Source organism: Labrus mixtus, chromosome 1, assembly GCF_963584025.1.
Source record: "Labrus mixtus chromosome 1, fLabMix1.1, whole genome shotgun sequence".
Taxonomy (NCBI): domain Eukaryota; kingdom Metazoa; phylum Chordata; class Actinopteri; order Labriformes; family Labridae; genus Labrus; species Labrus mixtus.
The window spans coordinates 29,535,181-29,558,040 of record NC_083612.1 but is presented as its reverse complement, the minus strand read 5'-3'; the positions used below and the strand labels follow the sequence as shown (position 1 = coordinate 29,558,040).

The 22,860-nt window shown below is 40.3% G+C and overlaps 2 protein-coding genes across 2 annotated transcripts in view; both read left to right on the top strand.

The window, feature by feature from the left end:
• cenpn (centromere protein N) overlaps positions 1-22,860 on the top strand; it is a 52,567-nt gene that overhangs the window by 15,226 nt on the left and 14,481 nt on the right. The window lies entirely within an intron of this gene.
• Positions 46-4,720, top strand: LOC132976986 (protein phosphatase 1 regulatory subunit 3E). Its single transcript, XM_061041307.1, has one exon. The coding sequence runs from the start codon at positions 370-372 to the stop codon at positions 1,291-1,293; it is 924 nt and encodes a 307-aa protein (XP_060897290.1). The 5' UTR covers positions 46-369; the 3' UTR covers positions 1,294-4,720.

Genomic DNA, 22,860 nt, shown 5'->3' with positions numbered 1-22,860 from the left:
GAGAGGACACTATGTTCACTCGTGTGCGCCAAAACAAACTGAAAATAAGAGATGGTCGCTCAGAAGAAGAAAGAAGCCTTTTCTCTTGTTGTTTTTTATAAATAATGAGAAATGTGTTTTTATTTCCTCATCCTCTGGAAAATGTAAAGTGACCATCTGCAGGATCAAACTCACACTTTGCCTCGCACTCGGCTTGCGCACTTCAACAGCTTGCTTTATTGGTCCCCAGCTCGCAGTGTCAGCTTCTGACGCAGCCCGAGCACCTATCCGCGCAGGGGCACGCTGACACCTGACTGCTCCATCCCTCGACACGCCGGTCTTTTCCATCACGTCCACTCCGGCTCTGCAGTGCAGAGACATCTGTGTTTTATGGAAGCAGAGCCTGTGCATACGGTCGTGATCATGCTGCCTCCGAAGAACTGCCTGCCGAGGAACTACAGCTGCATAGCTGGACTGTTCGGTAGCCTAGCAGCGGCCAACACGAGGCTGGAAGATGGGGATGATTTTGACCTGATGAACGGTACATGTGAGCCCATTGAGAACCCCGTTGTGGATGAGAGACCGCGGGGCAGAGAGATCTTCCTGAAGCCTCCACAGAGTCCAAACCTGCGGCGGAGGTGCAAGTCGCTCCCCACCCCCACAGACAGAGCAAAGTTAGAGATCTCTCGCAGCAGGAGTCCAACCAGTCAGAAAAAGGTCCGATTCGCTGACTCTCTGGGCCTGGAGCTCATAACAGTGAAGCATTTCGATGATACAGATGAGCCAGAGGTGCCGGAGCGCATTTGGGCAAAACTCCCCAAAGGACCGCTGCACCTTAATCAGTTGGACACAAAGTTCCCACGGGCTCCTGCGCACTCTGTGTTCATGGAGCTGCAGTTCACCAACCCAGGCACTCTCCCCGGCTTTGAGCAAAAAGTGAGGGAGGTGAAAGTCATGTTGGAGTGTGTGCAGGCAGATGAATTCAGCCTCTCTGGGTTTGTGCGCGTGTTGAATCTGGCTTTTGAGAAGAGCGTCTCTTTGCGCTATTCTCTGAACAACTGGATCACATTTATGGACAGTCTGGCGTCCTATGTGCCCAGTTCGTGTGACGGTGACACTGATAAATTCTGTTTCAAGATCGTCATGCCTACCTCCTTCGACAATGGAGGCACATTGCAGTTTGCAATCAAATACTGTGTCAAGGGGAAGGAGTACTGGGACAATAATAATGGAAACAACTACAAAGTGCGGCGTCACCGGTACAAGATGTCCCCGCCGCGAGAGTGGGAGAACGGATGGATTCATTTTATCTGAGCTTTGTCGTCTGCAGCGGCACGCTGTGTGCGTAATTTACGCGTAACTGATCCCGGGTACCTTAATTATGACTGTAGGCTGTGTAAGATGATTTTTTTCCCTGCCATTTTCAGCTACAGTGAAAACAATAACCCTCAGTAACTTTCATTTTTTTCCCTGCTGTGGTTATAGATTGAGTGATGCAGACCACTTTAAAGTCCTTGAACAGGTGCCGGGTGTTGGATGCTGTGTGATAGTTTGCCTTGATATCAGGGCTCTGTACAGCTGGGTGCCCTTTGGGAGGGCATGTTCACGTTATGTAATGTAGAAACACGTGCCACGGAAAACGTGCCGGGCAACGTCGACTTCAAGCATCACTGCTCCTATCAGGAGATGATGAGCGTTTATTCGGTGGCATGGAGATTTTTCAATCATAAGTTTGTTTTGCATGTATGCAACAAACATCGTCCTAATGAGAAGCAGAAAACATTTCACCTTGGCTAACATGCCAAGTGAACCTACAGCAGAATTCTCTTTTTTGGGCTCCTGCAGGCTGGGGGAAAAATACACATTTCTGTTGCAGAGTTAATTGATTGATATCAATGTATAATTTCCCAATATCTCGTCACTGAAAGATGCCTTATTTTAAGACTTGATGGGGGGAAAATGTACATTGAATGTTGTATAGTGTTTTCTCCATTTGGCTGGAAAAAAGTAGTAGATGGTCATCACTTTGAGTTTAAACTAGACTTAAGCCTTCAAGACACTTTAAATTAATCTCTCAGTATCTTTAGGCCCCAAATCTGCTAAATATTACTTCGTCAAAAAGCTACATTGAAGTCCCATATTCGCGACCATTCAAAAACCACTGTAATTTGTTTTTACTGTACTGATGTAAAAATCGAGGCCTGACCAAAGTCTAAAGACAATAAGCTTAAAGTTTCCTCGAGAAATGAAATGTTCCCAGACTTGTCAATATATATTCTATAAAATGATAAAGGCCTGGTTTATAAAGCATGGGCTTGAACACTCTATACTATACTGTGAGGTGATCGTTCTCCTCCCTGGAAACATGATTTTAGTAGCAGTTTTGCCTGAATACATTACCTCAGAATACTTGTGGACACTCTCCTCTTCTTCTTCAGGACTTTTTTAGCAGTCAATTTTATATTATTGTACATTTAAAGACTCAAGACACAATCCTTTGTTTTATTTCTAACTTTCTTTATCACATTTAGTTTGTCACAGAAAGTATTGTCTGCAGAAAAAGTAGCCTTTTCACCACCACCACCACCACCAACAACAACTGTGTGTTAATGGTCTCCAATGCTGTAAGGGTACATGATATTACCCGCATTAACCACTGTGCAAGAATAGTGCTGCTTCACCTGATTGGCTGACATATGGAAAACTGTTGTCTGATTATTTCTTTTTATACCAGTAGCCTGATGTTACACAACCAGCCCGCCCTCTGCAGACTACATGTTGCATCCATAGGTTTAGTCATTGATTTACTGGAAATAAGTATTTTTCTTCAGGTGTATTCAAGCTTGCATGCTGTACACAAACAAGATTGATGAAATGCAAAAGGTCCAACACTTCTTGATAATTGTGTGATGTTTATGGGTGTGCAGGAAGTTGAGCCTCAAGTTCAGTAGGAGAGGGTAATAACTGAGGGTGCTTTTCATTCAAATGCTGTGTGCTTTTGTTTACATCATCGTGGCCTAAGAGGGAAGCTCTCCATTTAAAAAGGCCAGCAGGTTGGGATGTGGAAAAGTACCATCACTTTAACCACTTAGTGTTTGGATAGGCTCCACTGTCAATCCATCATACTTGCTTTGTGCTAGATTTTTAAATATTATATACAGTTTTGCTTTCCCTACCTGCAGCTTTACAATATGCAGAGATGAATTTATTTTACCTTTTTATTTCAACACTGTGGATATAAGATGTCCAGCCATTGCAGAGCTTACTGTGTGTTAGTTTTGTCTGCTATGGTCTGTGTAAATGTTGTATAAGCATTCATTTATCAAGTCAGAGAATGCTTACACAAGTACACGGGAGAACATCAATACCAATCAGTCAATGAAGGCACTGATATGTAGTTTTTAAATGATGCAATTTGAGCATGAACAACTACTGGTCAGATTTTCTGTCTTTACAAAAATAACTTACAGTCTGGGGAAGCTTTTCTGAATAACATACTGTCCCCATGTACCATCACATGTTACTCTTTAGTTTTGGTGTCATGAAAGAAATAGAACTTTACTGTAAAAGCACCAAATGTATCGAAGCACGCTATCTGGTTATACCACCCTACTGTTGTTATTGGTGCATTCCTGCCATAAAGGAAATGTAGGACTTCTGGTCTCATTACATGCTCATCCTAATGAATGCAAAACATTTTGCATCAGCAATCACTGATATATAGATGTGTATGTAAATGTGTAAATGTTTCATATTGAATGTCCGCCTATTACTGTTCTATGTTGTGTGTATTTTGAGACATCTGAAAAGCAGAATTGAGAGATCTGAATGGAGAAAGTTTGTTTTCTGAAGGGGCTGGGAAATTGAAAGAGCCTAAATGTGAAAGAGGACTAAAGCACACTTACTATCAAATTTAATATATTTAAATGATATTCAGATAATATGAGTTAAGTCTACTTTTAACTGGTAATATAATTAACAGAGATCATTTGTCTCTTGAAGATATTTTTCAAAAGTGGTTATTGGAAATATATCCAAAAATGTGAGCCGTGTATCTGAAGTAATTGACTATTTGAAACCCAGTGTGCAAAACTATATGTGCACTCTGCCTTACTAAAATGTTAGTTTTACTCAGAGACATGAAGCGAAGCTGGAAGAATGCAAGTGATTGTTTGTACAGAGATAGCGTAATTGCACGTGGATGATTAGATGGACAGAGGGAAGTGTCTTGGCAAAACAATTAAAACAAGAAGCACTTTGGTTTTTGAAAACTTTGGAGATGGGTGACTTATGATTGTAGATGACTCAGTCACAGAATGCACTACGAGTGAGGACAAGGAAAGGAGCAGGATTGCAAGTTGCCATATATATACTGTATGAAGCTTCTCCTGTGAATAGCTACTAACCAAGGTGTTTACCATCCTTTGTCCCATGTTACTGCTTTTTTTCTCTCTCACTGTGACTGTCATTGAAAGCCTAGATCTGTATTATTTATAATCATTATATGACACTACATTTATTTCAGTGAGTTTTTTATTTTGTAAGCAAAGCCCTGTTAACATCTTCATTCATATCATTGTGTTAATCTGTATTGATGCAGTCTATTCTTGTTTTGGCAGTGAATGTTAACCATATTGGCATGTACAGCTGAAACATAACTTTATTTTTTTGTTTAGTTTTTAATGTGACCTTTATTTTGTCAAAACAATGGTCAATAAAAGCATTTGTGATGGAACACAAACTCTCTACCTTTACTGATGATGATGTTAATCATCCATTGTAACCTCTGTACCATTGCCCTTCATATTATTTCTCCCATCTTATTATGTTAACATAAGATACAAACTTTGACATAATATTGTTTTCAAACCTATCAAATTCTAAAACCACACCTCTCAGACTGACTGGGGATGTGCAGTGTGTGATTACAGAGCTTTTAATGTGATTGTTCCCTTGCTGTCTAATGACTTTTAGCAGCAGATCCCCATACACAAAGCAGCACTCCGCAGTGGGCTGTAGCCATCGCCATTGTAGACAGGGCTGTGGACATGTCCTTGAATTGATCACATGACACCCCCCCCCCCCCCCCCCCCTTTCTCTCTCTCCTCTGTTTATGAGAGGGATGAGTTAGAGCTTCAGGCAGGAGCTTCTGTGTAAAGGGGAATAACCACAATACAAAAGGGTTTATATTAAAGGCAATGATGAAAATGCTTTTCTGTTTACCCTTCACTTTTGGTTACACACCTTTGACAAACCCTTCTGCTTTCCTGATAAGCCGTTTGTAGAAACCTCTCTGTTAATAAATTAGATTTACATTTTCAAAAATCCCCAAACCTGGGCATCACTTATGGGCCTGAAGACGAATGCATGCATGACAAGTTATACAGTTACAAGCTAAAAAGCATAGAAAACACATTATTTCTAATGACATTACAATCTGTGAAGGTAAAGAAGACCATTTACGATGGAAAAAGATTTTTAAAAACTGTTAGACCCTAATTGAGGCTTGAGCTAAGATGTGTGGGCGGAGCCTGTGCTTGCAGATGTATCTCCCTGTATTTCAAGGGTTAAACAAATACCATATATTACCATCTAAGTTGTATGCCAATCAGACACTTTCTGTGCTGTTGATTCTGTTTAGTTGAATGAAAACAAAGATACTATCAATCTTCAATGTCTTCTCATCTTCAAATCAAACCAGCCTTTGGAGCTCACACTGGTCACTCACTGAGTGTGGGGAGGTGATCATCTCAGTGCAGTGTCAGGTGTGTGTGTGTGTGTGTGTGTGTGTGTGTGTGTGTGTGTGTGTGTGTGTGTGTGTGTGTGTGTGTGTGTGTGTGTGTGTGTGTGTGTGTGTGTGTGTGTGTGTGTGTGTGTGTGTGTGTGTGTGTGTGTGTGTGTGTGTGTGTGTGTGTGTGTGTGTGTGTGTGTGTGTGTGTGTGTGTGTGTGTGTGTGTGTGTGTGTGTGTGTGTGTGTGTGTGTGTGTGTGTGTGTGAATGATTGGTTCTGATTTAGCCCAGGTGTGTTAAGCTTGTTCCCTTGAGTTGCAGCACTCTGTGCTGGCTCATTGTCAGTCTGAATGTTAGTCTCTGTGTTTCTTGTGCCTTTTAGAAATGTGTGGTTCTGCATAAGCACCTCTTGACTTGTTTACTATTTCTAGCAGCTCTACAAGTGTAGTTTGTTGATGCTGGGAATTTCTGACCTAGCTTTTTTGTCTCAGCTGTAGTGAGTTTCTTAGTTCTTCTTATCAGCTGCTTGGCACCAGTGGTTTTGTTTCTCATAATCTCAGTGCTATTACAAAAATGAAGCTTATTTGTTTGGCTTGTAATTATTTAGGTTCCTCCCCCGCAGCAAGTGTGAAATTAAATAAAGCTGCAGTCTCCAGAGTGAATCCACAAAGCCTCACACTCTTTCAATTAAGGAATTAAAAGTATTTTAATGTGCGCTGTGTTGTAATACATATTTGACTGGTGGAAAGTGTAATCCTATAGGTGTGTAGATGTGCGTATGTTGTTCTTTTATGTTGTGCTCTCTGTGTTTTGCGGGGTTTCTGTGTCAGATTAGATACCCGATCCTGCTTAATCTTCATGTAAACCTTGAGGCAGTGACGACTGAGCAGTGTTGGCCCACAGTCAGGGGAAGATGAGTTACACTTTTACTTACTTATGCTTGTGTTGACGGCATCCTGACACTTTGTAGCAGCTCAGCGATGCTAGCTTAATGCTTTCAGCAGCCACACAGAAAGAATCCATATGGCCAGACAATTAAAACCTGCTGTGAGATTCCAATTTAATTCTATGATTAGAGCTTCTCAGCAGCTTGCTTCGAAAGGAAAACCACTTAATTCCCTAGAAGACAGATAAAAGAAGATTAAAATATCTCTTGCAATAAGTTGGTGAAGCAGGAAATGAAGACATGCACAGTTTGATTTGACAGCAGAGGGATACTTCTGTCTTGTCTTGAATTTATTTGACCATTTTTAAAAATACTTTTTACAGGATTTTAGCAGGAGCATACATCCTAGCACCTATATATAGCATCCTATTTCAGACACATGCATGTGCTTTATTCTTTCGTTGTAATTATCTACTGTTTGTAATCAGTAAACACTGTCATGCTGTGTCGGAACAGCTGCTTATATAACCGCCGTGTTCATGTGATGATGACGTTTTAATTATTGTCTCCCTCAGGCGTCCGCCGTTATGAGATTGCTGTTTCCATCCCACCTGCGCAGCTTCTCTCACCTCACCCAAAGTGTTTCCTCCGGCTCTAATAATGAAGTACACAAATAGGTTTCATGATTTTCCCTGTAAATAATTCATGCAGTGCATTCAGAGGAATGCTGTTCCTAGAGATCGATCCTGACTCAGCTGCAGTCACGACTGCTGTATAAAGATCAGTCATGACCTCGTCTCAGTTCTCTGGACCTGAGTAATTCATTTCCTAAATGATGTTTTGCAACTTTGAAAAAAGGCATCCTTTTGTTTTGAACTGTGTAGACTCACACAAATACACCAAGATGGCTTCTTCATTCCTATGAACACAGCTGTTTCTTTTGCAGTCTTCCTCTTTACGCTGCCGGGCAAATTACGAAAATGACTCACTTTGCTTCCCCTGAAACTTCTTGTTAAACCGAGCTCTTTCTTATTGTCTCAGAACACATTTTTGCACATGTACACTACACTCACTCAGATAGAAGAGGTACAAATCTGGGGTGGCAGGAGTCAGAAGGAATCTTTGTCAAACTGCCTGCCTGCTTGCTTACTTCGTTCTTCTCCTCTTTACTCCACATGTCTTTCACACGCTTCAGGTAGAGGATTATGTGGTCTCTAATATAATTAAGTAATGATGAATATGAGGGGCTACTTAGTAACCATTCAGTATGTATCACTACTTAAGTCCATTGTTGTGATCATTAGTGATAAGTCCTGACTTGTTTAGTGCTGTTCAGAAACCTCGTGAAGAATGTAGCCACAGATTCACATATATGTATTAAATAACATTTCCTGAATGATCCATTGATTTAGTATCTCCTTTTCTCACAATCACCTAAAGTCTTCAACTGGAAAGAATAAGGAAAGTTTTAATAATAGACCATTTTTCATACCTCAATGTTTCTGATTCCTTCCTCACTCTCTTACCAATTGAATAATCATTAACTGAATGATTCGGTCTGAACCATATTTGTAATAAGCCTATGTGATTTTTAAATTTGAATTGTTATTCAATTGCAGCCATTTTCTCTCCAAATGTAATGGGGTGCTGCAATGCTGTAGCACTTTTGAGCCACTGTAGAAAAAATATGAATAGGTACACCATATTTGTCTCTATAGACAAAAAAAAAGTTGTGCACAAGCAGAAAGATAAACCAGAAAAAAAGGACTGACTTTTTTTCTGGTCTATCTGTACCTGAGGGAAGCTTTTCAGACTTCTCAGTGGGAGTTTCCACTGTGTTGAAAATGTTTGTTCGAGAAATGTTTGAGAAAGATGACTTGTTTCTACGCACACCATATTTAGACACGGTAGAGGAAGTATGTTTGAGAGGCTTTGGAGGAAATACTTTCCCAACCAAATAGTGGCAATGTGCCATGACGGCATACCAAACTCGAGGCAGATAAGCTTATAAATAAGTATTTACACAAGACAGTCTGCCTCCAGACAAACAAAGAGTTGACCCATGTGTTGTCTGCTACTGTTCATTGTTACATTAAGGGTACATTATTGACAGCACACTATAGTAAGTGGACATTAGCAAGAACACTACAATCTCATGATAATTTGGATAAAGAAGAACAATACCAAAGAGGTAATTTTTCATGAAAAACTAAACAAAACTAGATTATCATTGAGCTATGTTGTTCACAACTCTTTCATTGTGTTTTACTCTCGCAGTTCTTGGTTGATGCACATAGATGTTTTGAGGAAAGAAGCACTGAAAACCAGTTATTTCAATCAGGAGTAACATTTGATCATGAAGAAGATCAGCTTGTTTTAAAAACCCCCCCAGGAGACCCAGTCAAGTTGCTAGAAATGTGTGTGTCGTATGCTTTAGTGACTTTCATTGCTAGCTGAAACACTTATTGCGTATTTATATTATGTTGACCCGTGTAAAAGAGGAATTCGAAACACTTGATGCTCATTATGAGTGGACGATAATACTACTCCTTAGTATTCATTGTCGTGTTGCTATAAGCACCATAGTGTTTCATTTGTATGGTCCAGAGTTAGATGCAGCAGCTGTGGGTTGAAATATTCTTAATAGCAATCATATTATACCAAATGCTTGTGAATATCTGGTGCTGGAGCACACATACTGTACAATGGGCAGGCTACTGGGTGATAGATATTATTTTATGTGCAGCAAATGTTGTGACGCCTGACATTGAAAAACTTAAACAAGCTTCAAAATATCTAGGCGTACTCTGAGATGGGAATGCAAAGCGCTGTACAAGCAGGCCTCTCCTCCATCACTGACTGTTTAGCATGCTGCTGATCTCCTTTTGGAGCTCTCAGGTCGACCTGACATTATGAAATAAAAGACCAACGTTCTGTTTTTTGTATGAGCACTCGGGACTATGACTATGACTGATCCAGACAGTTTCCATCCTCTCATCGGCTCTTCATCATGTCAGTCTGACCCCAGATGGATAAACAGAAAGCATATGAGGCTGACAAACAGGTGGAGAGACCAAGCACTTATATAAAGCACACATCAGAGAGCACACTCACACACTCTGAAGGACCGTGTGTTGAGAGGAGATAATCAGTGGAACATTAAGCTTCATCAGTTCACAGCTGACACGTCCGCCACTGCCACTTTAAAAATGGCAGTCAAGCCAAGATAAGTAAGTTATTGACGACATTGGATGGTTTCTAAAAACAGCATCCTGAGAAGACTTTTTCACAAGATTTCAGAAAGAGGATTCAGGATTTTTTTCTCTTTCAGGAACAAGTACATTTTTGATGTTAGGAAGTGATGTCAAATTACAAGATGTGGCTCTTTGTTGGTGATCTAGGTCAGGTCTTCATATATGCTAAGCCAGTATTCATACTAAACTAGGAGAAATCTTTTTGAATGGATCTGGCTTTGTGCAGGTTTCAGCAGAGCTCTGCTATGTTGAGAAAGGACTTGGCCAATTCCCTAAACTGTTGATAATGTTGGAGCCAGAATGTCTAAATGACATTTTATGCACTAACATCAAAAGTCCCCCTGCTGTATCAAAGGGGACAAAGTCACGATTAAAAAACAACAATAGATAGTATCAAGGAAATTGATGTAGACATTGTGATACCACTTAGAGGTTTATAAATGTTTTTAATGCCTCAAGTTCAGTATTTTGGCTGTTGATATTTTAGTTCTTTTGGAACCAATGGTATCCATATTTGGAAGACAATGTGAATATAGTCATTGCTAAATCTTTAACCCTGGTTGACTCGACGCTATGATAGAGACTTGTCAATTGTGATGAGGAAGACTGAAATGAATTGGATGTTATGTTTAATAAATGTTTACAAAGGAAATAATTCAAATGAGATGTAGGCTTATCCTGCCATCTGGTTTGAGACAATTTGATCCCCAGTGGTGTCTCCCCCTTCTGGCTATTGGAAAAAAATGGAGGTTAAAAGCACTTCTTCCTTGGCTTCAAAAACAAGAATCCACATCCTCTTCATTATATACAGTCTATGTAACAACAAAATAAAATAACATAGGCAAGGATGGAAGCTGATGGTTTTGTGTTGGATATGACGGGGAGAAGCTTGGGCATTGGGCTAATTTGATTAGATAATTTGAACCAGGAGGATGCTTTTAAGGTATTAAGATCAAATAAAAAATAGAATGAAAAGGAGCCTTAAGATGTGACTGAGACAGTGTCTCATCAATCATATCAAATCTTAAAATGTCTGAGATGGTTACATTTTGTTTGTCGAACATTAAAACTTTAAGTTGTTGTTGTTGCTCTCTGTTAATGCTATGGATGGACTATATTGACAACACAACAGTACTCACTTAGTGTGCTTCTTCAGTGTCTGTAAAAGTCGCCCAGATGCCTCCGTTCTCTCTCTCTCTTTCTTTGTGTGTGTGTGCTCAGTGGGGTCACTTCAACACCCCATCTGTCCATCCACACCATCTTCCTCCCTGCAGGGATGTCATCAGCACTCTGTCACAGGGAATGATGTCACTGACTCCCACCCCATCCTCATTTCTAAATAAAAACCCTGTCGGGTGTTTAGGAGCAGGGCCGAGTGCGTGAGTGATTCAGCAAAACGTGACTACTGTCAGAACAGATATTTGTGAGCTTGTTTGGGGGCGTGTCTCTTCCTGCAGTTGGGTGCTGGAGATGTGATGCAGCCACGCAATGAGAGAATTTGTATTTTAACATGCATATACATCTGCACGTGTGTGAGCATGCTGTGTGTATATTTTTGATGTCCTCTTTCCTTCTCTTGTATCATTTTCAGCCTGGTGGCGACATCTCCATAAGTCCCGGGGCCTTTGGATGCAGAGCACTCACAACAGGTCTCATGAAATAATGATGTTTCTGCACTCTCAAACACCTCCCTGTGTGTCTGGCTTCTATCCCAAAGCACTCTCTTCTATCTCTCTGACTCTCTCCTGCAGACAGAGGAAGGTCACATGGAGCGAGTGTGTGACTGGACACGCGGTAGTCTTCCTTTGCCAGGGACCCTCATAGCTCAGCAGATGATACACACCACACACTCATGAGCATCCATTCAGCAATGTTCGTGCAGGAGGGTGCCTGGGTGGAGTTCGTGGGCAGGTGTATGTGTTAGTCCATTATGAGTGTGGTTCCTGCTCGTTATAATAGACTGGCAAAGACTCGAATGATAACACCTCTCAAGACTGTTTGTGGAAGCATCTGAATTATTTAACTGTTTAAAAGCAAATGTTATAATTTTTTGATGGATTGAGAATGGATAAGCAAAGAATAATAGAAATGAGGGGGGCAAAGAAAATAATTCCCCCAATATATCCCACACCTGCCTACCCCACTCCACCTACCCAACACTCCCTCCCCACCCCAAGGACCCCCACGCATAGACAAAGCATAACAAACAGAAACCTAACATCTAAATCATAGTAAAGATTTTAGAGTTTGAATGGTGTCTGTCCAACAAGTCAAAAGGTATTATGTTTATGATGTTTGCATGTACAAACTATGAGAAAAATATGCAACATGCCGGTAAACTGAACACGCTCCAGTGTCTTGACACGTGCCTCGGCTGTTTTATTTTTTGTAAAGCACTCGTACCATGTGTAGGAGAAACTATTTCTGTGTGATGAACCAAACGAGTTCACTTCATGCATGTGTGCACTGACGCTCTGCATATGGTGACTTTTCCCTCAGAGGTTTAGGACTCACTCTCTGCTGCCCTCTTATGTGCAAAAATGTTAAAACAACATTGTCTTTCTCGTGTGCTGTGTTTCAGAGCAGCGTCATGGGTGCTTCAATGAGAAGCCATATGAGTCGTTTGGTTTGCTATTCCCTACAAGATGGAGATATTACTTTTTTCAAAACATTAAGTTAAAATCTCTTCACAATTTTTTTGTTTTACAACAGATAAGAATATCTGGTATTTGAGTGCAAAAGAGTGAGTACAATTCTCTACAAATCTGCACAGAAAATTCCTTGTTTACCGCTCACTGATCCAAACTGATCAGTTGATTCTGAGTGAACTGTCAAACTCTTCACAACCTCTAAACTTTCTTTCATTATTTGAGCCATCAACATGGTCCATTCAGTTATCAAAATGAGTCAGACATGCATGTATATTCCATAAATAAATAACATAGCTATATTTATATTCATAACATGGGATGTTTGTTGTGTCTGCTAAATTGGCGGATGAGCCAGCTGAGAGCAATGAACTAGGAAACACATGGGTATCATTTTGTGTTACACGAACAGAATTCCTGCTAAAATACAGACATACTGATCTTTATGTGTACTGTTGAATTGTACAGTATGAGCTTTTCCCTGTAAACTTGTACCTAATATTGAAATCAGAACCTAAAAAGCTCAGTATGATGCAGAATGAAGTAGCATTAAGGGAGTGAACGAAAATGTCAAAAGAAATGTAGATTTTATACCAGAAACTTTTCCAGGGTTGACTGACATGTTGACAAAAAACATCAAAAAGATGAAAAAAGGATTAAAACATTCTGACTTGTATGGCTCACACGATGACTCTTGTGTATTCTGATGTAAAGCGTCATTGGGTCCCCTGAAATGGGCGCTATAAATTCAAGATATTATTATTATCATTATTATCAACTTTTCATTTTGGTGGCATTGACCAATGTACTGACTCAAAAAGAAGTTTTTGAATGATGAATGAAACGTTTTGGGTGTATTATGACCTTTTGCAGACATGCTATAGAGTTTTGAAGTTCCATTAAACAATTGTGACGATTGTCCTTACAGTATACAGAATGTTCGGACGACAAATGAGCCAAAACGATTGAGAAAAACTGTTATCAAATCTCATTCAGCTCCATTTATCGTTTCTCTGCTACTCCACAGATGGAGTACAAGGTGAGGATGTAGCTCACTGACATTTGCTGCTCAATACAACTTATCACTAACACACAAGCTCTCATACACACAACAAGGCCTTTAAATCCTCAGTACCAGTCAGATTAATGAATTAGGCTCCCTGAATGTGTCTCATCGGTTCAGATGCTCCACAGGTTAGCAGATCACAGAAAAACAAAAGGCCCAGAATATGAGCCAGTTGGCAGCATATAGAGGCACAGGCCATTGCCCTCGTCTCTGTGGCCCAGTCTGCAGAAACAGCATCACCGCCTCCATCTGTCTGCACTCTCTCTCCTCTCTCCCCCTCTCACACTGCGTCTGGTCTCTACTGATTGTGTCACCATACCACTGCTACCATCAAATCAGAACCTTAATCCTGTTTCTATGTTTGAGTTAACCCACCTGTTCATGTATATCATACTACATGCACGCACAGAAAAATAACTAAATTTAAGTATGATCATAAAATTAAGTAAAATATACGAACACCAGATGTGTAGCCTTCACTAACCCTCTTTGATTTTCTTTCATCTCTCCAAAGACTCAGCTGTTGCCATGGTGACCGTTGACATCGTCACAGGTGAGACCCCAATCTTCGCATCTCGTGTCAGGTGAATAGATGGTCACACCAGCACATTAACCACATACCATTCAAACAATCATGTAGAAAATCTCTGCTAATTCATCACAGCATGCAGCTGTTGAACACAAGCGATGCTTCCATGCCGTGAGGAAGAGGTTTTGGCAGGAGATGAGTGGAGGACTTATGATTTTGGCGAGAGGATAGAGCAGGACTCTTAAATGTCCTCCACTCTGTGTTGTTTCAGCTGGACGGCCTCGGGGACAGCAGGGGGACAGCAGGGGGACAGACAAAAGGGAAGATTTCAACAATACAGACAGAGAGAAAGAAACATAGGACAATAAAAAAATGACAACAGGCTCCTCCTCTAAGGTCAGACTAAAACATAAAAGAAGAAATAGAAAATTAAGAAGCTATAGAAGATGAAAAAAAAGAACAAAGATGAACAGAATAATTCATTCATAGAAAAAGAGGATAAAATGAAGATAGAGGACAAAGATGATGACAAACAAAGATGAAGAAAAGAAAAATAAGATAAAAAAAGATAATGAATAAGGAAACAACGAAACAGAAAATCTAGAAGTAGAGTTATAAAACTTGTAATGATTGTATTTTTTAACAATTACATTCATCACAAGACAATTACAAAGCGTTTGAAGTCGTAACGGCTTCATTCAAGTTTGACGGGTCTGAAAAAGGAATGAAATATGGCAGCCATCTGTAAATCACTGTAGCAATGACGTCTTTGTATTGATTCAGACATAGCTCATTGCATACTTGTGTGTGGATAGTAATCCTTCAACATCTGCATGTGGGCCATCTTGTGTTTGAGGCTGCAGCAGGTGACACTGTGCAAATGCATTCATGTTTTTGTGAGCCTTGGTACTAACACAGTCACAGGCCATAGTAACAGCTTGTTCATGATTACATCGCTGTAACTGGGCTTCTTTAAGCTGATGTATTCATTCAATGGAAACAAAACAATGTTGAGGGCTTTCCCATTAATTTCATGTAATTTTACATTTTGTAGGCCGTCATGCTGAAATGATATGTTTTCTGTTTCATTACGATGGAACTTTTTAGTCATTTCAATTGTTTCTGTCTCTCTACACTGACTGTGTAATGTTCCTTGAGGTGTGAATGTTTGTGACTGATTAAGAGTGAAGCATGCTGTTAATACAAAAAAGAACATTTTTCATTTGGATCATCCAAGAACCAACATTACTGCCTTGTAGATTTTTATACAGTGAACAAATTCCATTCAGCTGCTTTAGTTTCAGCGTCTGTGTGTTGTTAATGCTCGGCTGCCATCATAACCATATTAATGTTATTGGTGAGACGGAGTGCTACTCAGCCTTGTTCACTGCCCAGTACTTTACATATAAACAAGTCCTGGATTTTCACATGAGGAGAACAAAATGACTTCAATCCTTTTATTGCTGTATGTTATAGGAGTTGTTTGTTTCATTACTTACAAATGATGAAAATATGTTTCAAATATTCTGGTAAGCGTTGCCTTTCTACATTTATCTTCTGTATGTCTCTGACTCTCTCCTGCAGACAAATTACATGTGTAAAAAAAAAATCCTTCTGTTATTATAACTGCATGAGAGGAAATTTTGAATTCTTTTTCGTATTTTATTCTTCAAGTGGGACAAGCGATGACTCATTAGCATCCAGTTCATAAATGTCTTTTAATAGCAAATAAGTACAAATTAAAGGGATTACAAAGTTGATGAAGTTATTTATTTCACTTGACTTTTTTTTAAAGTGAAGGTTAAAAAATGCATTTTGTGATGAACTTTCTTAAAGCCATTTGACTTAGAATGACATGTTAACTACAATGTGTTTCATTCATATTAAAAGTGAGTCCTTGGGGAATTTTTTTTTTTATCTTGATTGAACAATTTCTTAATATCAGTGGTAAAAAAAATCCATGTATAAATCAGCAATTATAATGACTTTACATGAAAAAAAACACTCAACATCAAAAATCAACTGTGTAGGGAAAAGCAAGCTACATCCATGTTGAGTTGTCAAACCATTAGTATACATAACTGAGACTGTCACGGGTTATTCCTCTTTTAAAACACATTAATAAATGTCCATGGTTTTGTTACTTTTTGTTTAATATTTATGTGTTTAAGCATATCAGTGTTTTGTTTAAATTCACACAATAACCCAGTGAAGTTAGTTGAAGGCTTTTAACATGTTGTATAGATGAATATAAAATGTACCATTCATTAACTACATCAAGCTTACAGTTAATGTATGTGCTTATCATGTTGGAAGTGCATTTTGACATTCAGACGCAACATTATGTATATATCTTTACACAATTTGTATTCCATTACTAAGACCAAAAAACAAGTTGAGTCTTTACAACTGTAAAATAGTTGTTGTTGTTTTTTTACCTTCCTTAGTTGGTGCTAGCTGTTGTTGATTTTTCTCACCACAAGATGGCAGCAGAGTGACATGACTACTTCTCCCACAGAACGGGGGGGAGACTTAATGAGGAAATAAATTGTAACCTCATCCTTTGAGCCTTTGAGGAGTCTGGTTAAATTGCTGCATAAAAACACCCTCATTGGCCCCCCCCCCCTCTCCTTCTCCCCCGCTCTCTGTGTCTCTGTGTCTTGAGGGGAGGGATTGTAACGACTGCTCCCCATTAACCAGAGTCTGTGAGAGAGATGTGCTGAAGCGAGGCCAGCTCAGCTCTCAATCTGAAGAATGTGTTGGCATATACAAGGGGCGCCACTCAAATGGAACTTTAATTCATCTACACCAAAACCAGAACAATCGTAAAAGCAGACCTCGCTGCTGAGAGCTAACAGCTTAGGTAATAAAAGCTGGAACACAACTTCCTTTAACCTGAGATTGAGCCTTTTATAGGCTTCTTCTTACAACGTCTTTCACACTGAACGATAGGATTGTATGTACTCCAGGTGGGGTGTGTGTGTGTGTGTGTGTGCCTGTATGTAAGGTTGTACATGTGTGTGGTGATGGCAGAGGTGGGCTGTGGATGAGCCTTTGATGTAGCCTGCCAACTTTCCCCTGTGGACAGCAGCTGTTATGATAAACACACTGTCTAGTAGCAACAGATCCTTTCCAATATGGTTGCCCACCCCACCTTTCGCTCCCCCCCTCTCCTCTCCCACTTTCCCTCTCTTTTCTCTCAAGGCTGTGTTTAATGGAAGGGAAATGAAAACAATTGCTCTGCCAGTCTACAGGCCTGCAGCAGCTCTGCCAACCTGACAGTCAGTCAGAGAGACAGAGACTGGGAGAGAAAGACTGCTTTGAAGGGGTTTTTTTCCACAGGGGGTGAACAGGGGAGATTGATTGTGCATGACCATCTACATTAACTATGAAGCCAAGCCGACCCAGAGAACAGAGAGAGGAGGCTGTATTGGTGTTTAACATGCTGGATGTGCCACTGATGGAAATCAACTTTTATCTTTAACACACTGGAATGGGGAACCTGGGCAGGGGCACCCTTGGAAGCTGGGATATCTATGAGGAAGAAGGCATGCGTTATACCAGGGAAGAAAGGAGGAGAAGTTGAATGAAAAAAGAGAGGGAAACTTATTTTGGCATGGCCACTATTTTTCACTATTGTGGTGTTTTAAAGACCTGAACCGATCTTTATTTGTAAAGCGCCAACTCATAACAAATTTAATCTCAAGACACTAAAACATAACGTCCAGAACGTACACGTTATATTATTTCTAAAAAGACCCAACATTAATACATCATGAGCAAAGCACGGTAACAGTTACCGAAGTAACAATGGCAAGAAAAACGTGCCTTTAACAGAAACTTTGAGCAGAACCAGAATGCTAATAAAGTCATTAATAATGGTAAAAAAAATGTGTCTAAATAGCAGAACAAGCATAGTATGGTAATCAACTGATCGGTCTAAGAATGACATTAACAACTAGAATGGGAAGGACAGAGAAGGCAACTATGTTGTAGTTCTTGTGTCAACATGAACACATTCAAAATATTAGCTCAAATGACTCATGTAGCAAATTACTGTTCTACATTTTTACATTGTAATCAGTGTTATTTTCCACTGATCCACTTATCAGTCATGTAAATTGATAGCTATACCAAATGAGTGGTTGACCAGCAGAGGACGTCAATGAATCCTGTGTTTAACCAGATGAGCTAGTGGGCTACTTCTCTTTTAGGGATGCATTTTTTTTCCAGAACATTGAAGGATTTTGGGATATATTTGGAGCTCAAATCTTACTATTGTTGCACAAATACTATGTTGATTGTAGATGGGGCGGCTGTGACTCAGTTGGTAGATTTATTTCTCTCTCGACTGGAAAGTGGGGGTTCGATCCCCAGCTCCTGCAGTCATATGTCTATGTATCCTTGGGCAAGACACTAAACCCCAACTTGCTCCCCCTGCTGCGTCAGCGGTGTGTAAATGTGTATGAATGGGCTAGTTATGGACACTTTATATAGCAGTCTCTGCCATCAGTGTGTGAATGGGTGTCAATGGGTAGGTGTGACCTGCAGTGTAAAAGGCGCTTTGAGTAGTCAGAAGACTAGGAAAGCACTGCACAAGCTCAAGTCCACATACCACTCATAACCTTGAGTTTTTACTACTCAAAAAGGTTGTGCCTTGTTTCTTCTCCAGTACACAACGAATAATTCTTACATATTTTCTTATGTTGTATTTGTTGATTTTATCAATTGAAACTAAAATGTCAGATTGTGAACATTATCTGTGCCAAAACACCTAACATAAATAATGAACCAATTATTGTACAAACATTCAGCACTTTGTTGTCCTGTAAAGTGAAGGGCTTATGACATGTTCAGGTGGACAAACCCATTAGAGGAATGCAAAGAAATTAGTCAATTCCGTCTTGTACTAATTCCCAGCAGTCCGGGTTTACTCATCAAAGTGCTGTCAGCTCTCGCAAAATGACGTCATTCAGCATTTTGGTTTCCATGATCTTTGGCTCTCCACAGTCATGCCCACTCTGTGAGGGATGGTGGGATTCTGACACACACACACACACACACACACACACACACACACACACACACACACACACACACACAAACACACACACACATACATAAATGCAAATGTACGCACACACTTCCACTGCGGTCACGACAGGCCCAGACCACAGGCACCCATGTGGAACGAGTCAGTGAACAGACCTTTATTCCTGCTCTGAGCTGCTCAATGAGTAAACTCACTCTCTTAAACGCTCTCAACTCCGGTTTCTATTTTCTTTACTTACTCATTTAGTTAACAGTGCCATATTTATGACTAACAAAAATCATTCAATGTACTGAGCATGTCTCACAAACTTGCTTTTCTCCTGTTTGCTTGCTGACGCTCTTACCTGCTGAGTTTCCCCCGTCTGCTTTGTGACCTCTGAGTGAACTCTCAGATTGGCACATTGCCAAGTGAGGGACGTGTGGCCCTTTTGGCCCCTCACTACCTGTCCAACACACTGATTGGGTTACTGAGTGTGTGTCGAGGTAAACAGGTACTTCCCCACCTATCCAGGAGCCTGAACACAGCAGGCTTACGCAGTGTTACACAAAGATCCTCTTACATTTTCCACTCCTGTGGAAGCAGGATGTCCCCCGGCGTGTGTTTGAGTATGCATGCATACATGTGTTTTCCTCTGTTTTGTTTATATACACAAACACTTGGACACACTGGGTGTTTTCAGTTTGAGGCAGGGTGGTGGGGCGGTCAGGAAGTCAAGAGGGATCTTTACCCACAGCAACACGTTGATTTCCCAGAACAAACCCCTCTGAGTATCAAACCTGATTAGTTAGACTGTACAAAAAAATTGACGAGGCCAACATGACATCATGTGTTGGGTTCTTGGACAACCTTTTTAAAGCCTAAAGTTGACATTTTGGCCATCACCATCTTGATATTTTGGACCGACAAATGAACATATTTAGACAACAGGCTGAGTATGCATCGTTAGTTTGCTATCCTGGTTGATGTGTCCCTGTGGTAGCAGCTTGTCAACCTCGCCCTAAAGCATATCCTGCTTACCATTGACTAAGTCTTATTGGGACATTTTTTTCTTTAAATAAAATCATTATAATTCTGTTTGAAAAAAAAAGTTTAAACTAGTAATTGGGGCCAGAAACTGAAAAGAGAAATGTTGACTAAGGTATAAAAAAGAGCTGAGAAGCATATTCATTTTTTAACCTGAATCCATTAAATTTAGCCTTATACTTGCAATCAGTGCATTCTCCCCCTGCTGACCCTGCTGACCACTGGGAAGAGTGCAATCTCCACAGTGGCACTTCCTACTAAAAGTCTATGGCTGTTAAGAATTTATGAGGTGCGATTGCAGTGGATCATTCAGGTAAGATTCCCTCTTCTTTGTAAAAGATGCTTCATCCCGCATTTTTAAAATATATGTTAGAGAGATATTATATTGCCTGCCCACCACACCTTTTTTTACATCGCCTCTATCCAACATCACTTCAATGTGCACACAACCCTAAAACCCCCCTCAGGCATCAGTCAGTGAGCCAATCCATCACTGGAAGTTTGTGCTGATCAGAGGAGGAAAGAAAAAGCCGAAAAAGAGGGGCTAATGTGGGAGGGAGAAAAAAAGGAAAGATATAGAGCCCTGATCAGGGTGATGTATGACACAGAAGATGCTGGTTGATGGCTACTCTCCCCTTCAAATCCCATGTGAACATGAACTCAAGCACAAAACATGTATACAGGGGATGGCTGGTGTGAAGGGACAACTGAAAACTGAGGGTGGAAAGTAGAGGCCCAAGGTCAAGCATGTCTGTGCTTGAGGGAAATGTGCAATTTAGCAAGATTGAATAGTCTCCCTTTTTTTTTTCAACCAAAAATAAGTCAAGTCTTTGTGAGCTCCAACATGCATTTTTTTTTTATACATTACTCACCATGTCTGTTTCTTGCAGCTCACACATGAAACAAAAGACTGGAGGATTTATAGTGGTCAGAAATCAGTAAAACTCAGAGAGAAACCACAGTACTGTCATGATCTGAGTCCAACAATGGAAGATTTGATAAATGCAGACACTGGACTACTTGGAAATGCTACAATGTTTGACGGGCCTTACCGCAGCTACACTATTACGTTACCAGAGGTTGAGTATCAGAGAGTTGGACAGAGAAATAATGTATTATCCAGCCTATATGTGCATCTTTGTGTGTGCGTAAAGGTGCATGGTGAGGCTGATTATGGACACTAATGCAAGCAGAAACATTTGTTTTCCCTTATAATTAAAGCAAAAGAAAATAACCTCAACTATTTTAGCACAATTATCATTCTTTAGGACTTCTGGAACATCCTGGAAAGTTTACATCTGACTGGAGGGCAATAAAAGGAGAAAGAGGGCAAAGGGTGTAGAGAAGCAAGAGAGGAGTTGGAGCCAGAGGAGTTTAAAGGAGTAGGAAAAAGATGGAGAGAGGAGAGAGGTTTCCAGAGCAGCGTTATGTGGCTGGCTGTGTGCTCCTGTTCTGTGAGGCGGCCGTGGCTGGCTAAATAAACAATCCTAATTGGCTGTGGAGCCCCACTAGTCTGGGGTTTCACTTGCTTTCATCCTCGGGAAGCTGCCGGGAAGCTGTGGGAGAGCTGAGGTGAGGAATCATGATAAACACACATGTGCTCAATCACGCACACGCATGAGAACTTGCAGACCTAAAGTGAACATACACAGTGAAACTTGCGCAAAGATTATGCTTTTCAGAATTTCTTCCGTTTCTTGCATCATGTCAATTTTGATTGATAAGAATCTCGAATGCACAAGGGTGAGTGGCCTCTGATGGGAGTAATATGGCCACCTGCTCGGCACATCTAGGGTTAAAGTATGTACTTAAATCACACACACACACACACACACTCACACTCACACACACACACACACACACACACACACAGAAATTAAGGAACACAGACACTTTCACACATGTGCTTAATAAAATATAAATACTCAGTGACACACACAAACATAACTGCAAAATCCTGTTGTGGATGTAGCCAAGTAACACTAAACTCTGTCTCTTGAACAAATACAACACAGTAGACTTTATCCATCATTTATGTGCTGAGGTTTGTGGAGGAAATTCAGGTTCCTTGTTGTAACAACACAAGCAAAATGCGTCACACAGTCCAGGACTTTTTCCGAGACAACTCAACAAGTTTTTAAACGGGTTTTAGTATCCAAACTAAAATATGATTGTTTCTATTTGCTGATTCATCTTTCAGATGAGTGAGAACTAGCATTGTCGTACAAAGAGGTGGGAATGACCAGGACAAAAAAGAAAAGAGTGAATTTAAAGTTGTTTCAGTAGGAGAGATGTCTAAATGAATTACAAGATCAACCCTGAAGAGATTGATCTGATTGGGTCCCTCCTGTCTGAAAGAGGTTTTGAATCAACAAAAGGGACGTTTCACAAGCTCTAATCGTATTTCTCTGCATCACAGATAAGCTATTGAATTCACCATATTTACTTTGTGGCCATTTTCCTCTGATGTCACACTCAGGATGGGAAAGCTCAAACGCTCGTATCAGGGAAGTTCCTTAATGTAGAGTTTCTGATAAAGGTTACCGCAGTTACCTAAATAATGAGGAACTGAAAAAAACACTGATAATGAAAAACCAGAGGGACAACATATTTGATTGGACATTAGCTCTCTTAAGACAAAATATTAATGTTAGCATTGAACCACTTAGCTAACAGAACATGAACTAAGAAT